Genomic DNA, 15,335 nt, shown 5'->3' with positions numbered 1-15,335 from the left:
AAGAAAAAATTGCCTATTCAATTATTAACTTGCTTAATAGTTTTAATTAAGCATAAGTAGGTATTATTAAACCTTTTTTAAATGGTACTTTAATATGGAGACGGTGGGAATCAAACCAAGAATCTTATATGTTAATGCCTAGGGGATTAACCATTGCACAAATAACAAATCAATGATGTACAGTCAAATATATTCACCCTACAATTTTAAAAGCTAATTAAAAAACTTATTTATTATCTTAATTTTTTTTAGTCCATAACATACCTCTATATCATACAGATCACCTAGATATATAGTAGCAGTATAATGTCTATCAGTAGTTATATTAGGCTCCCAACTAGTATTAGGATCTCCATCTAATAACATAGAAGCACTAGTTTGTGGGTCAGAATAATTTGAATCAATTGCCATTGAACCAGGTAGGCTAGCACCATCATACCATTTCGTATCACCTAAAAATTTAAAATACTTAATAATATTAATATATCTTCTATTTAAAAAAACTTAATTTTTGGGCCTAAATAAGATTTTTTTAAATCTTTATCCTCGATGTGGGAAGGTTGACATCACGACTTTATCATAGAGTAACAACACTAACTCAGTCTTGAGTTGTATTTGGCAGTTTAGGATATTATAGATTGTAATTTTCCGATAATTAAGCTGCTGATTAAGTGCTGGCTCAGCAGGAGTTCATACAGTTTATAGCGCCTTACTTAAGGGTACTACAGCATGAGAGCAGTGGGGATCAAACCCAGGACCACATGTAGTTAAGCCAAGTGCAAGCCAAATGAAAAAAAAACTACTGTTTGCCATTTTTTAAGTGATATTTTATTTTATTTTATTTTTTTTGTATATATCTTTATCCTCGATGTGGGAAAGTCGAATGCACAATATATTCATATATTCTTTATAAAACTTCAGTTCTGAGTTAAATTCCTATTGCTAGCAAAACTTTAAATTATTTTAAACATATTTTATTTTTTAACTATTTCTAGAATATAAGGATTTAATATTACAACATACCAGTATATTCTGCTTTAACATAAGGGTGGTTTACTAAATCCTCATTTACAAATTGTTCATCCTTAAGCCATTCTTGGTAAATAACTTGATCATTATTTAAACCTGAGGTATAACCTACTGGAACAGGACCTTCAGCTATTGCTACAAAAAAAGCATTACTGAATAAAAAATGTTGCTTAGTTTTTTTTTCTATATTTATTTATCCTTGATGTAAAAAGGTCGATTTCACAACCCAAACAAAGAGCTAAATTTGCTACCCTGACCCAGTCTCGAGTTATTTTTGGCAGTTTGGGATATTATATAAATTATAATTGCCTGATAATTAAGCTGTTGATTAAGTGCTGGCTCAGCAGGAGTTCATACCGTTTATAGCGCCTTACTATGGGGCGCTACAGCATGGAAGCTGTGGGCATCAAACTCACAAACCTCATGTGGTGTTGCAAGTGTTCTTACCACTACACCACATTGCTGGTCAAAAGTTAGTGTTGCTAAGAATTTTTTAAACTTTTTTTAAAATATTTTCTGTATTAATAAAAATGACAAAAAAGAAATATGGGATTAGCTATAAAATAAGGCATTAAAAAAATGACAAAAACAAGTTTATGATTTGAAACAAATTCAAATAGTCCATCCAAAACCAAAGGCCTCGAGTTTGATTCCTACTGCTATCATAAGGTAATTTCAATGCCAGAAGCACAGTAAATAGGGCCTAGAGTTTGATTCTCACCGCATCTATGTTTTAAATCTTAAGTAATGCAACATCACTTCTTACTTATTTCACAACAAATTAAACAAATATTAACGACTCTTGGAGAAGACAAAAAGCATCAAAAAATTAAAAAACACACACTTACTTCTACAAGCAAAAGAATCAGGATGTGGCTTCCATAAACCATTATTCTCACATACAATATGAACCTCAGTTAACCCTGTGTAAGCCCATTCCATTATATCATATTGTGCCGACAATAAACAGAAATCATCACATTTATAACTTAATATATGATCCATGTTGTATGCTGTAAGGTTGAGGCCATCTTGGTAGTCAATTTTTGAGTTCCTTTTTTGGGGTGGTGCTTCACATTGTACCCCTAAATATATGTGTAGTTTTTTTTTGTATATCTTTATACTCGATGTGGTAAGGTCGAATGCGCAACCTCAACATAGAGTAACATCAGTTACTCCGACCCAGTCTCGAGGTGTCTTTGGCAGTTTGGGATGTTATAGATTATAATTCCCCAGTAATTATGCTGCTGAATAAGTGCTGGCTCAGCAGGAGTTTGTACCGTTAATAGGGCCTCACTCAAGGGCGCTGCAGCATGAGAGCAGTGGGGATTGAACCCACGACCTCATAGTGGTGAAGCAAGTGTTCTTACCACTACACCATGCTGCCGGTTAAATTGTTAAATGTTCTGGAGATTGCTACGTGAGATCCTGGGTTTGATTCCTATTGCTTTCATAACGTTGTGGCCTTAACGCTTTTTTAAAAATGGACAAAAAAAACATTTGCAGAATAATTATCAGGTAATTATAATCTATAATATCCTTAACTGCTGTAGTCAACTTTAGACTAGGTCAGGGTAACAAATGTTGCTCTATGTTTAGGCCGTAAAGTTAGCCTTTTCACAATTTAAATAAAAAACGTTTCAAAATTTTTTGTTGACTATTTACACTTAAGAAAAGTAACTTAACTGTAAAAATTTAGCAATTAACAGTTATTTTTTGTGTTAAAATATTCAGATTTTATTTACTTTTAAAAATTCTTACTTACTAAAACACGAAAAATCGATTTCAGGCATCCACAACCCAGTTTCAATACAATTAACAATTTTACTAAATATCCCAGTCTCATTCATCCAATATCCATGTTCACATTTATATTCAACTATAGAGTTATAAGCTGGGGCTTGGGCAGTTGATAATGTTGTTTGTATAGAGTGGGGTAATATAGGAGGTAGAACACAGTTAAAAGCTGAAAAATAAATTAATTAAATTTTAAATAAAAATAAATATAATATAGCAACTCGACTTTAGAGGCCTTGGGTTTGAATCCTACCAACTCCAATTTTTTTTTAGTTAAACAATTAATTAGCAAAAAATAAATGAAATAAATGTATTGTAAAAATAAATTTATTTTTATATGTTCAAAGAATAAAAAATGCTTTAGTAGGGATCGAACCCACAACCTCATGTAATGTAGCAAGTGTTCTAACCCCTTTACCATGCTGTTAAAAGCTTTATTTGATTTCGATTCTAAATCATATTAAATGACAATAAAAAATAATAAACTCACGTAAACAAATAACATCGTTTAAATTTTCGGTCCAAGTCTCATCAGCCATACAAGTAGCTTCAATATAATTCATTCCTCTTCTTAAATAAAATCCTGGTTCACATGTTACTTTTACTGTACTGTTAAACACATTTTCACCAATTACTGTGGCACTTCTTATATAACGTGGTAGAGTGCATTCTATAGCTGTATAATTAGGTAATGGTTAATGGTAATTTAAAAATATATGGTTGATAACTATTCAAAAATAAATGGTAATTGGTAATTTGAAAATTAATAGTTTAAAGTAGTTGAAAATAAATGGTTAATGGTAATTTAAAAGTAAATGGTTAATGGTAATTTGAAAAGAAATTAGTTATGGTAATTTGCAAATAAATGGTTAATATCAATTTGAAAATAAATAGTTGATAGTAATTTTGAAAAAATGGTTGATGATGATTTAAAAATGGATGATTAAATGCGATTTAAAAATAAATGGTTGATGGTGATTTAAAAATAAATGGTTAATGGTGATTTAAAAATAATTGGGAAATTATGAATTAAAATATAATGGTTTATGGTAGTTTAAAAATAAATGGTCAATGGTGCTATAAAAATAAATGGTGAGTGATGATTTAAAAATAAAGGGTTGATGGTGATTTAAAAATAAATGGTTGATGGTGATTGTAAAATAAATGGTTAATGGTGCTATAAAAATAAATGGTGAGTGGTAATTTAAAAATAAATGGTTGATGGTGATTAAAAAATAGATGGTTAATAGTGATTTAAAAATAAATGGTTAATAGTGATTTAAAAATAAATGGTTGATGGTGATTGTAAAATAAATGGTTCATGGTAATTTAAAAATAAACTTTTGGTAAATAATTAATATAAATGGCTAATGAATGTTTAAAAATAAATGGTTAGGGATGGTTTAAAAATATATGGTCAATGGTACTTTAAAAATAAATGGTTAATAATAAGATATTTTAACAAAAGGTTAATGGTAATTTAAATATGAAGTGGTAATTTAAAGCAATTGTTTTGTTAAGTTCCGTCTGGTAAAGACAATAGAAATCACTGCATGCGACTCAGGGTTTGATTCCCGCTGCTTACAAAACCCAAAACCACTAAATTTTTATAAAATTCAACTAAATTGTTGCAGGCTATACAAGCAGTGAGAATCAAACTCAGGACCCTTTGTATAGATGCCAAGATCCTTTAACAATGGTCATCTACCAATAAAACAAAAGCCATAAAAATCTTACCTTTACATGTATACTGGTCCGTATTAGGAAACCAAATACCAGAAGTATCACACATTAAAACTGGGGGGTTGTCACTTTTAGGTAGAAGGTAATGGCCTGGCATACAATATACTTCTAATTGATTACCATAGGTAAAGTTTGTATGTTCTGGCAATATGTTGGTTATATTAGGTTCACCACATCCAATTGCTAAACCAAAATTATATTTAAAAATAAAAAAAAAATCTTCAAAAAGATAAAAATATTTTTTTTGTGCCATTTTTAGTTATTTACCGAATACTTTTTTGGCTTGGTAGAAATTAGTATCGTTTATAGCAACTTATTAGAGAGTGTTACAGAATGAAAGCAGTGGGGATTGAACCCTGTACCTTAATTAGTTATACATTTTTTTCTGTGCCATTTTTGAATATTACTTTTTTGTCTTACAATAACTAAATATTGTTTATAGCACTTTATTTAAGAGTGTTATTGCATGGAAGCTGTGGGAATCAAACCCAATACCTCATGTGGTGACACCTAATATCGATGGCCACTTTGTCACTATGTGCATATCAATAGAAAGTTATTTTTTTTAATTTTTAAAAATAATAATAATTTTTAAGACACTTTAACTTAAAAAAGGATTTTGTTTAAAAATTAAAAAAGGGGTTAAACCCAATGTTTAGAGGTTGAACCCCATGTTTAGAGGGTAAGTAATAAAAAAATTATAATTTAAAGCTGTTTGAATAACTGTTTAGCTTAAAAAAATCACAAGAAAATTTAATTTTGAAACTTACGAACACATTTCTTTCCATCTAATGAAGGCAACCAATATCCTTTTTCCCCACAAGTTGATGAGATTTGTATCACGTTAGTGGAAAACCACATCAGATGAGGACAACTTTAAAACAAAAAATTATGACACAAAAACAAAATTTATATACATAATTCAAGGTAACTGGCAGCGTGGTGTAGTGGTAAGAACAATTGCTACACCACACATGAGGTCGTGGGTTCAATCCCCACTGACCTCATGCTGTAGCACCCTTGAGTAAGGCGCTATAAACGGTATGAACTCCTGCTAAGTCAGCACTTAATCAGCAGCATAATTACCGGGCAAATATAATCTATTTAATATCCCAAACTGCCACAAGCAACTCGAGACTGGGTCGGAGTAACTAATGTTACTCTATGTTTAAGTCGCGCATTCGACTTTCCCACATCGAGGATAAAGATATATACAAAAAAAAAAGGTAGGCAACCTATATATAATAGAGCTTAGTGGATTATATACAAGTGTGTGTGTCCAATTTATAAGGCTCCCAAAAAAAAAACTGCCATTTGTGGTGCACTAATAAATTATCACAAGCAACTATTATTTAAATGTTGCAACCATATTATAACAATTAAAATGCAGTGAGGCAGTTGACTAGTCCTAATATTTACAACAATTAGTAAAATATATATTAATATTTGTTAGGAAAAAAAGTTAACCTGTATATTACTGTAGCACCCATTCTTCTATTCCCTATCTCTCTTGTAGCATGTTTAATATTAATATCATCACAAAATACATCTGAAATAATAACAATAATATAATCAATATTGTTAGTTTTTTATTTACAAAAAAGGGTTTTACTAAAAAAGTATTCACAAAATAAAAGTATTTACTAAATAACGGTATTTACCAAAAAAAGATTTACCATAAAAAGTATTTACAAAATAAAAGTATTTAGTAAATTAAAGTATTTACCAAAAAGTATTAACAAAATAAAGTATTTACCAAAAAAGTATTTACAAAATAAAAGTATTTACTAAATAAAAGTATATACCAAAAAAAAAGTATTTACCAAAAAAAAAGTATTCACAAAATAAAAGTATTTACCAAAAAAGTATTTACAAAATAAAAGTATTTACTAAATAAAAGTATTTACCAAAAAAAAAAGTATTCACAAAATAAAGGAATTTACCAAAAAAGTATTTACAAAATAAAAGTATTTACTAAATAAAAGTATATACCAAAAAAAAGTATTTACCAAAAAAAAAGTATTCACAAAATAAAGGAATTTACCAAAAAAGTATTTACTAAATATAAGTATTTAAAAAAAAAAGTACTTCACAAAATAAAAGTATTCACCAAAAAAGTATTTACAAAATAAAAGTATATACCCTTAAAAATAATTATCCAAAAAAATAAGTACCACAAAAATAAATATCTACAAAAATCGTAACAAAAAGATATTTAATTTTTACTATTAAAAAACAAAAAAAGTGCTTACTACAAAAAGTATTTACCAGAGCACCATATATCCAATGGATTAGGATGCCACCTTCCATCTGCCCTACAAGTTGAATTTATTCGTCTAACTCTTTGTTTAGCAAAATACTGTCCACTAGCACATGTATATGTTACTTTACTCATATAAACATGGGCTAAACCATCTGTACGGGCTCCTTCTACATCGTATATTGTATCACAAACTACAACTAAAAAATAGATTTTATATGTTTATTTGTTTTTTTACCTTTTTTATCCTCGATGTGGGTAGGTTTCCACACACTCCATGACTTAAACACAGAGTAACATTAGCTACCCCGACTCAGTCTTGAGTTGCCTTTGGCAGTTTGAAATATTAGGGAATATAATTGCCCGATAATTAGGCTGTTAATTAAGTGTTGGCTTAGCAGAAATTTAAACCGTTTATACCGCCTTACTTAATGGAGCTACAGCATGAAAGCAGTTGTAATTGAACTACGGACCTTAAGTAGTAAAGCTAAGGGTTCTTCTGACCACTACACGACGCTGCCGGTCTTATTTTTGATGTAAGAAGGCTAATTTTACAGCCCAAACATAGATTAACATTAGTTACACCGACCCAGTCTAAAATTAACTTAAGTTTGAGATATTATTAAATATAATTGTCAAATAATTAATTTGTTTATTGGTTTTTGGGGCATGGTAACAGTAAGTACAAATTATGGAGTCTTAATCAAGAATGTTTCAATATTAAAGCAATGGGAATCGCACTCAGGACCTCATGTAGTGTTACCAAGTGCCTTTAAATACCAAACTATTAAATTTTTATATACAGGTCACATTTTTTATAAACATAAATTGTTATAAACATGTATACCGGCAGCGTGGTTTAGTAGTAAAAACTCTTGATACACTCCATGAGGTCGTGGGTTTAATCCCCACTGCTCTCATGCTGTAGCGCCCTTGGGTAAGGCGCTATAAACGGTATGAACTCCTGCTGAGCCAGCACTTAATCAGAAGCATAATTACCGGGCAATTATAATCTATAATATCCCAAACTGCTAAAGGCAACTCAAGACTGGGTCGGAGTAACAGTTGTTACTCTATGTTTAAGTCGCGCATTCGACTTTTCCCAAAAATTTTAAATAAAAATTTTGATCAAACATAAATTATTATTTTTTATAATAAAATATAAAACTGTTATTTAGTATATACATAAAAAAAATTTAAGTCTATTTTTAGTTGTAGAAATAACATACCAACACAATGTATATGAGTCTCAGGATTGGGTAACCACCTTCCATCAGTACAAGTTACATTTAAAGTCGTTTCTTTGATTGATCCAAAGCTCATCCAATAACCACCCTCGCACGAGTATGTAAAGTTTGAACCCTCCCAGAATTCTAAAAAAAAAAATTATTTAATAAAAAATATTACACTTACAAATTTAACCGGCAGCATGGTGTAGTGGCCATAACACTTTTTTCACTACATGAGGTCCTGGGATCAATCCCAGTGCTGTAGCGCCGTTAAGTAAGATGCTATAAATGGAATAAACTTCTTCTGAGCCAGCACTTAACTTTCGGGCAATTATAATCTATAATATCCCAAACTGCTAAAGGCAACTCGAGAATGGGCCGGGGTAACAGTTGTTACTCTATGTTTAGGTCATGCATTCGACCTTCCCACAGCGAGGATAAAGATATATACAAAAAAAATATTGAGTGTTATATAGTAAAGCCAATTGTTCTAATCACTACACGATGCATATAAAAGTCTGATATCTTATAATAAAAATTAATTTTTTATTTTTTAAGGTATTCCTATTTAATCTAACTTACCATAATTTGCATGCCCAGGTTGAATATTGATTAAGGTCTTGTTAACTATATGGGGAAGAATTGGAGGTATATCACAAGCAACAACTAGGAAAAAATAGTCAATATTTTATTTATTGCTATAAGTAACTTAAATTAACAACAAACAAGTCCTAAATTCGGTTCCTAGTTTTTTTATGCCATAGTGCCCTTAAGTAAGGTGCTATAAATAGTATGAGCTCCTAATAAGCAAAATACAATTGGAAAATTAAATTCAATAATATTCCAAACTGCCAAGGGCAACTCAAGATCGGGTCGAAGTAATTTTCAAACTGTAAATTGTTTAACATAGTGAAAAAATGGTCTAAAATTTTCCATTAACAACTGAGCTATGCTACTTGTAAAGTTTAATTTTGTAACACCATTATAGAACAAATATATTACCTGTGCAAGTGAAGTTAGTAGAGCCAGGTAAAGGAGCCCAAGTCCCATCTAACTGACAGGTTGTATTTCGAGAAAATATTCCGGGAGCAAATCTGTAAAGTTTTATTCAAAGACATTGTTAATTAAATGTTAAACAATTAAACTGTAAATTATATTATAAGCTACTTTTTATATATATCACCGTGTGACATGGAAAATTATTTATGAACTAAACAAAACTATATGAGGTCCTGGGTTTGATCCCCACTGGCTCCATGTCATGACGCTCTTAAGTAAGACTCTATGAATAATATAAACTTTTGCCATACCAAAAAACAATCAGCTGGTCAATAATCAGACAATTATATTCAGTTATATTCCAAACTGCTATAGTTACCTCGAGACTGAGTCAGGGTTACAAATGTTACTCTGTATGTTGTGAAGTCGACCCTCCCATAGCGAGGATAAATAAATAAAAAACTAACTATTACCGATATCCGTGATCGCAATAGTAAGTCCATTGTGAAGAAATATTAAGCCCTTCTCCCAGAAATGTAGAGTGTTTTATACTGAGTGGAATGTTACACTGAACATCTGTATCAATTTATAATTAAAAAAAAAAAAAAAAAAATTTGAAAAAAAAATTTAATTTTTTTTTATTTTTAAAAAATAATTACTCGAAAATTTCTTTTATTATTCCACATACCTTTACATTCCATATTTTCCACATCCACTTTCCATTTTTCATCCCACCAGCATGTTAAAGTTTGATGAGTGACATTAGGTGGTGTAAACCAGTAGTTATCAGGACATTTAATAACTATAGTGTCCATGTAATTGTGTAGAAGGCCAGGTAACAATACAATGTTGTTTATTATACTACTGTTAGTTGGTAAAATAGGATTTTTGCAAAATATTTCTAAAAATAAAAAATATTAATTTAAAAATTGCAGATAATATTAAAAAAAATAAAAATATTAAAAAAATAAGGAGAAAGCAAATTTAAAAATTCAAATATTTTTATATAATTCTATTTTAAATAAAAATTAATTTTACATTAATATCTAAAAAAGGCTAACAGTGGGAATTAAACCCAGAACCTTAAACTAAATTTTAAAAAACAAAAAATTTATCTTAAAATTAACAAATTTAATAATTTTCAATATTTTATTTCAAATAAAAGTTGATTTTAAATTAACAAATATATATATAATTAAAAACAAAAAATAGGCAAAAAGTGGGAATTAAACTCAAAACCTTAAATATTTAAACACTAATTGATTTTAACCAAGGTGCAATTGCGCTAAAATATAGTTAATATAAAATAAAAATTAAAATATTAAAAAAACAATTTTTTTTGGTAAACTTGTCAACTTGCCTTCACATATAATAGAATCTGGGTCAATAATCCAATTCCCAAGTTTATTACAAGATATATTAACAGTTTGGGTGAATGTTGGTTCACCAAATATTTTGTACCCAGTATTACAAGTAATTAAAAGCTCTTGAAGCCTTAAAAAAATTTAAATCAAATTTTATTTTTATCCTCGATGTGAAAAGGCCAACTTTACGGCCTAACATAGAGTAACATTTGTTACCCCAACCCAGTCTCGGGTTAAATTAGGCAGTTTTAAATATTATAGCACCTTATTTAGAAATGCTTTAAAATGGAGGCAGTTAGAATTAAACTCTAGGTCGGCATTAATTTCAGTAGACAAGTAAGCAAAAAAATCTAAATATACTATTAAACGTTTTATTAAGTTACCATATATGATTTAATTAACTTTTCTTTACCTTTCCACACCTTGTTCTATACTTAAATAATCAACTCCAGTAATAGAGATAGTGCTATAATCTGGTGGTACTGGTGCTATACATTTATGATCTGTATATAATATCTAAATTATTAGTATTATAAAAATAAAGGGCCCAAAAAAGCACATTCAAATTTAAATTTTTAGTTTTTTTCCGCATTAGTGTTTAAAGCACTTGGCTTCACATTATAAGGTCCTGGGTTTGATTACCATTGTAGCTACCTTAAGTAAAGATCAAGTGGTACTATAGTCTGATGGCCTCTAAAAATTAAACATCATACATTATTTTTGTGCTAATAAAGGGCCTCTTGTTCTTTTAAATTGTTCTTAATGTTACAGTTTATATTTTAACAAATGTTTGAACAACTAAGTAGAAGTATTTAACATTTATGTCTAATTTTTAGTGCTTTGGTAATGATAACATTACAAATTTTTTTTTGGTCACGAAAATAATAATCCTGATTACGATCTGATTTCCATCATAAAAAAATGGTGATTGGTATATTACTAATAATAACTGCCGGAAAAAAAAGAAAAAAAAAAAAAGAAAAAAAAAAGAAGTTATTATTAGTTGGTATATTACTAATAATAACTGCCGAAAAAAAAAGACAAAGCATAGTGTGGTGGTTAAAACACTTAGCTTCACTACATAGGGTCCTAAGTTTGATCCCCACTGCTTCCAAGCTTTAGTGCTTTAAAGTAAGACGTTATAAATAATATACACTCCTGCTAAGCCAAAAACCAATCAGAAGGTTAATTATATTGCAATTATAATTAATATTATCTTAAACTGGTAAAGCATATTTTCTTTTTTGTATATATCTTTATCCTCGATGTGGGAAGGTTGAATGCGTGACCTAAACATAGAGTAACATCAGTTACTTCGACCCAGTCTCAAGTTGCCTGTGGCAGTTTGGGATGTAATAGATTATAATTGCTCGATATTTAATCTGCTTATTAAGTGGTGGCTCAGCAGGAGTTCATATCATTTATAGCGCCTTACTCAAGGGTGCTACACCATGTGATCACTGGGGATCAAACCAAAGACTTAAGTAGTGTAGAAAGTGTTCTTATCACTACACCTCGCTGCTGGTTAGTCTGAATTGGGTTGAACAAATGTTACTCAATGTTTATCGTTTTTAAATTAAAAATCAAAGTAATAAGAAAACATTTTTTCACTTACACTGACAATGAAAATCTATTGGATTAGGCTGCCAGGTTTTGTCGTCAAAACATGTTGAATTTTTTATCAAACTATCACCAAAACTTCTGTTTCCATTACAGGTATAAGATATCACTGTATCAAGTGGTAAGGTGGGTAAGGATTTGTTATAATTAGTTTCTCCATTCTCTATTTCAGGTGGATGGGTGCAGTTGATTACTAAAAAAAATTTAGAAAATTGTTAAATTTAATACAACTTTTTTGCAAAAAAATTTTTTATTTTTTTTTTTATTTTTTTTTTTTTTCACACATTGATAAAAGTAAATAATAATTATGATATACAATTAATATTACAACAATGCGACACAAAAAAATGACAAAACCAATTATTACCCATAATTTATTAATTATATTTTTATACACATTTTTACATATTTTTATAAATGTAATAATATAAAATATCTAAGAATTATTATTATTTAAATTATAGTTATAAAACACTTGCTACACCACCATGAGATCGTAGGTTCAATCCCCACTGCTCTCATGCTGTAGCACCCTTGAGTAAGGCGTTATAAACAGTATGAACTACTGCTGAGCCAGCACTCAATCAGCAGCATAATTATCGGGCAATTATAATTCATAATTAACCAAACTGCCGCAGTCAACTTGAGACTTGGTTGGGGTAACTGTTGTTACTCTTTGTTAAGGCTGTGAAGTCGACCTTTCCACATCAAGGATAAAAATATACAAAAAAAACAAGAAAAAAAAATTTAACAAAAACAACTAAAATTATTTAAAATTTTTTGCTATGTTTTTTAACATTTTTTAAAATAACTTAAATAAAAATGAACTTACATTCGCATTTAAATAAAGACAAATCAGGTGTCCATTCCCCTATTTCATTACATGTTATATTTACTGTTTTCATCCAGCGTGTGGGTGAGTTATCATCCAATACAGCAAAACTATTACCTCTCAGACATCCTAGACCGACTACTTCAGCAAACGGTGGCGTAAGAGTAAAATTTCCGTATAAAAATATATAAAATGGGCCTTCGATAGAAGGTTTTATGCATGTGACTTCTACAATAAAAAAATATGCAAAAGTTTAATATAAAAAATTAATTTTTTTTAATAAATTTTTTTGTTTCAGGTATTTTTAAATATTATAGTACAGTAGTTATCCTTGAAAGATATTAGCATAATGTAATTGTTAAAATACTTTGCTTTACTACATAAGGTCCGGTGTTCAATACCCACTGCTTTTTTGCAGTAGTGTACGTGGCTATGACGCTATAAACTGTAATTCTAATCAGCCCAAAAACCAATTATTTTCATACAAAGTTGCCCTTTTTTTAGTTATTTATCCTTGATGTAAAAAGGTTGACTTTAAACCTAAACATAGGGTAACATCATTTACTCCGACCTAGTCTCGAGTTGTCTTTGGCAAGAACACTTGCTACACCACACATGAGGTCGTGAGTTTAATCCCCACTGATCTCATGCTGTAGCGCCCTTGAGTAAGGAGCTATAAACGGTATGAACTCCTGCTGAGCCAGCACTTAATCAGCAGCATAATTACCGGGCAATTATAGTCTCTATAATATCCCAAACTGCCACAGGCAACTCGAGACTGGGTCGGAGTAGCTTATGTTACTCTATGTTTAAGTCGCGCATTCGACTTTCCCACATCGAGGATAAAGATATATACAAAAAAAAATATATAATTGCCCAATAATTATGCTGCTGATTAGGTGCTGGCTTAGCAGGAGTTTATACGGTTTACAGTGCCTTACCCAATAGCACTACAGCATGACAGCAGTTGAAAAAAACCCAAGACCTCATGTAATAAAAACAAGTGTTCTGACCACTACACCATGCTGATGGTATGTTAGGCACATAAAGTTGGCTCACTTACATAATGAATAAGGATATAGAAAAAAATAAATAAAGTGAGTTGTTGAAGGTTATTGTTATATTACTATACCTTGACAAGTGATAGTAGAATATGGCTCCCAGTTGCCATTTGAATCACAAGTTAAATTAAACTCAGTAAAATTAAGTTTAACTCCATCTTCATATATCATAAATCCAGGGTTACATTTAATAGTTAACTTTCTGGCTGTATCGGTGTGAAAATAAGCATTGTCAATGTAAGGTGGATATTTGCAAGGAAAATCATCTATATCTGAAATTCAAAAATAAATATTTTAAGTTTTTTTTTCCAATTTATTTATCTTTAATGTAAAAAAAAGGTTAATTTTGCAGCCTTAACATAGAGTTACATTTGTTACCCCTTACAGTTTACACTATTTATAGTGCTTTACTTAAGAGTGCTACACCATAAAAGCAGCAGCGGGAATCGAACCTGGGACCTTATGTAGTAAAGCCAAGAGTTGTAACTACTACACTATGCTGTGCTTAAAGACACTGATGTTTAAAAATGAGGTCCTGGGTTTAATACCCACTGTAGGCAGTCTTAACTTCCATTGGGGTATTTGGATTTGTAAATTCGTAGGCACCAAGGTCTTGAGTTCAATTCCCACTGCTGGTATTTTTTGTCATTTAAAAAAAATAGCAAATATGTTTTAGATTAAAAAATACAGAAAAAAAAATTACAAAAAAACATTTCTACTTTAAAAATATAATTTTACTATTTAAAAAATAACTAAAAAATAAAAAAAAACTTACTTAAACATTTTATATTCCTGTCATCCCATTGACCATCTTCTTTACAACTTAAACTTGATTCATTAACACCAGGTTGAAAGTAATAATCTTGTAGGCATTGTAGTCTAACTGTTGCGCCATAAGCTTTTGAGAATGGAGCACTATGTGGTTCTGTGTTTGGTATACTAGGTAAATCTCCACATTCTAACTCTGTATAAAATATTGGGTTTAATAATAATAAAAGTTACATGAGATCTTGGGTTCGATCCCCACTCATGCTGTAGTGTGTGGGTAAGGCATCAAAGGGTATGAACTCCTGCTGAGCCAATACTTAATCAGCAGCTTGATTATCAGACAATTAAAATATATAATATCCCAAACTGCCACAGGCAACTTGAGACTGGGTCAAAGTAACTGATGTTACCCTATGTTTAGGTTGTGAAGTCAACCTTCCCATATTAAGGATAAATAAAATAATAAAGAAAGGGGCTCGCTCAGGGCAGTGTTCAAGGCACTGAGCATTACATTAGGTCTGGCGTTCAATCTCCACTGCTTCCATGTGGTATTGCACCAAAATAAGATGCTATAAACAGTATAAACTTCTGCTAAATTCCCCAAAAAAACAATCGCCCAATTAATTATCAGGC

The 15,335-nt window shown here is 30.2% G+C and overlaps 1 protein-coding gene across 1 annotated transcript in view; it reads right to left on the bottom strand.

Moving 5' to 3' along the window:
- Nucleotides 1-15,335, bottom strand: part of LOC145753507 (uncharacterized) — a 71,129-nt gene that overhangs the window by 9,879 nt on the left and 45,915 nt on the right. The window contains exons 66-85 of the mRNA XM_082569910.1: nt 14,710-14,898; nt 14,006-14,206; nt 12,874-13,101; nt 12,037-12,234; nt 10,834-10,924; nt 10,418-10,551; nt 9,746-9,958; nt 9,531-9,633; nt 9,061-9,152; nt 8,641-8,724; nt 8,059-8,202; nt 6,838-7,029; nt 6,037-6,118; nt 5,340-5,443; nt 4,564-4,752; nt 3,317-3,502; nt 2,795-2,995; nt 1,878-2,114; nt 1,024-1,164; nt 265-452 (exon numbers count right to left, since the gene is read on the bottom strand). Of these exons, the coding sequence (XP_082426036.1) occupies nt 265-452; nt 1,024-1,164; nt 1,878-2,114; nt 2,795-2,995; nt 3,317-3,502; nt 4,564-4,752; nt 5,340-5,443; nt 6,037-6,118; nt 6,838-7,029; nt 8,059-8,202; nt 8,641-8,724; nt 9,061-9,152; nt 9,531-9,633; nt 9,746-9,958; nt 10,418-10,551; nt 10,834-10,924; nt 12,037-12,234; nt 12,874-13,101; nt 14,006-14,206; nt 14,710-14,898 (3,197 nt within the window). The remainder of the gene's footprint in view (nt 1-264; nt 453-1,023; nt 1,165-1,877; nt 2,115-2,794; nt 2,996-3,316; nt 3,503-4,563; nt 4,753-5,339; nt 5,444-6,036; nt 6,119-6,837; nt 7,030-8,058; nt 8,203-8,640; nt 8,725-9,060; nt 9,153-9,530; nt 9,634-9,745; nt 9,959-10,417; nt 10,552-10,833; nt 10,925-12,036; nt 12,235-12,873; nt 13,102-14,005; nt 14,207-14,709; nt 14,899-15,335) is intronic.

Source organism: Corella eumyota, chromosome 5, assembly GCF_963082875.1.
Source record: "Corella eumyota chromosome 5, kaCorEumy4.1, whole genome shotgun sequence".
Lineage (NCBI taxonomy): Eukaryota > Metazoa > Chordata > Ascidiacea > Phlebobranchia > Corellidae > Corella > Corella eumyota.
The sequence above is the reverse complement of the archived record's forward strand: the minus strand, read 5'-3'. Positions and strand labels throughout refer to the sequence as shown.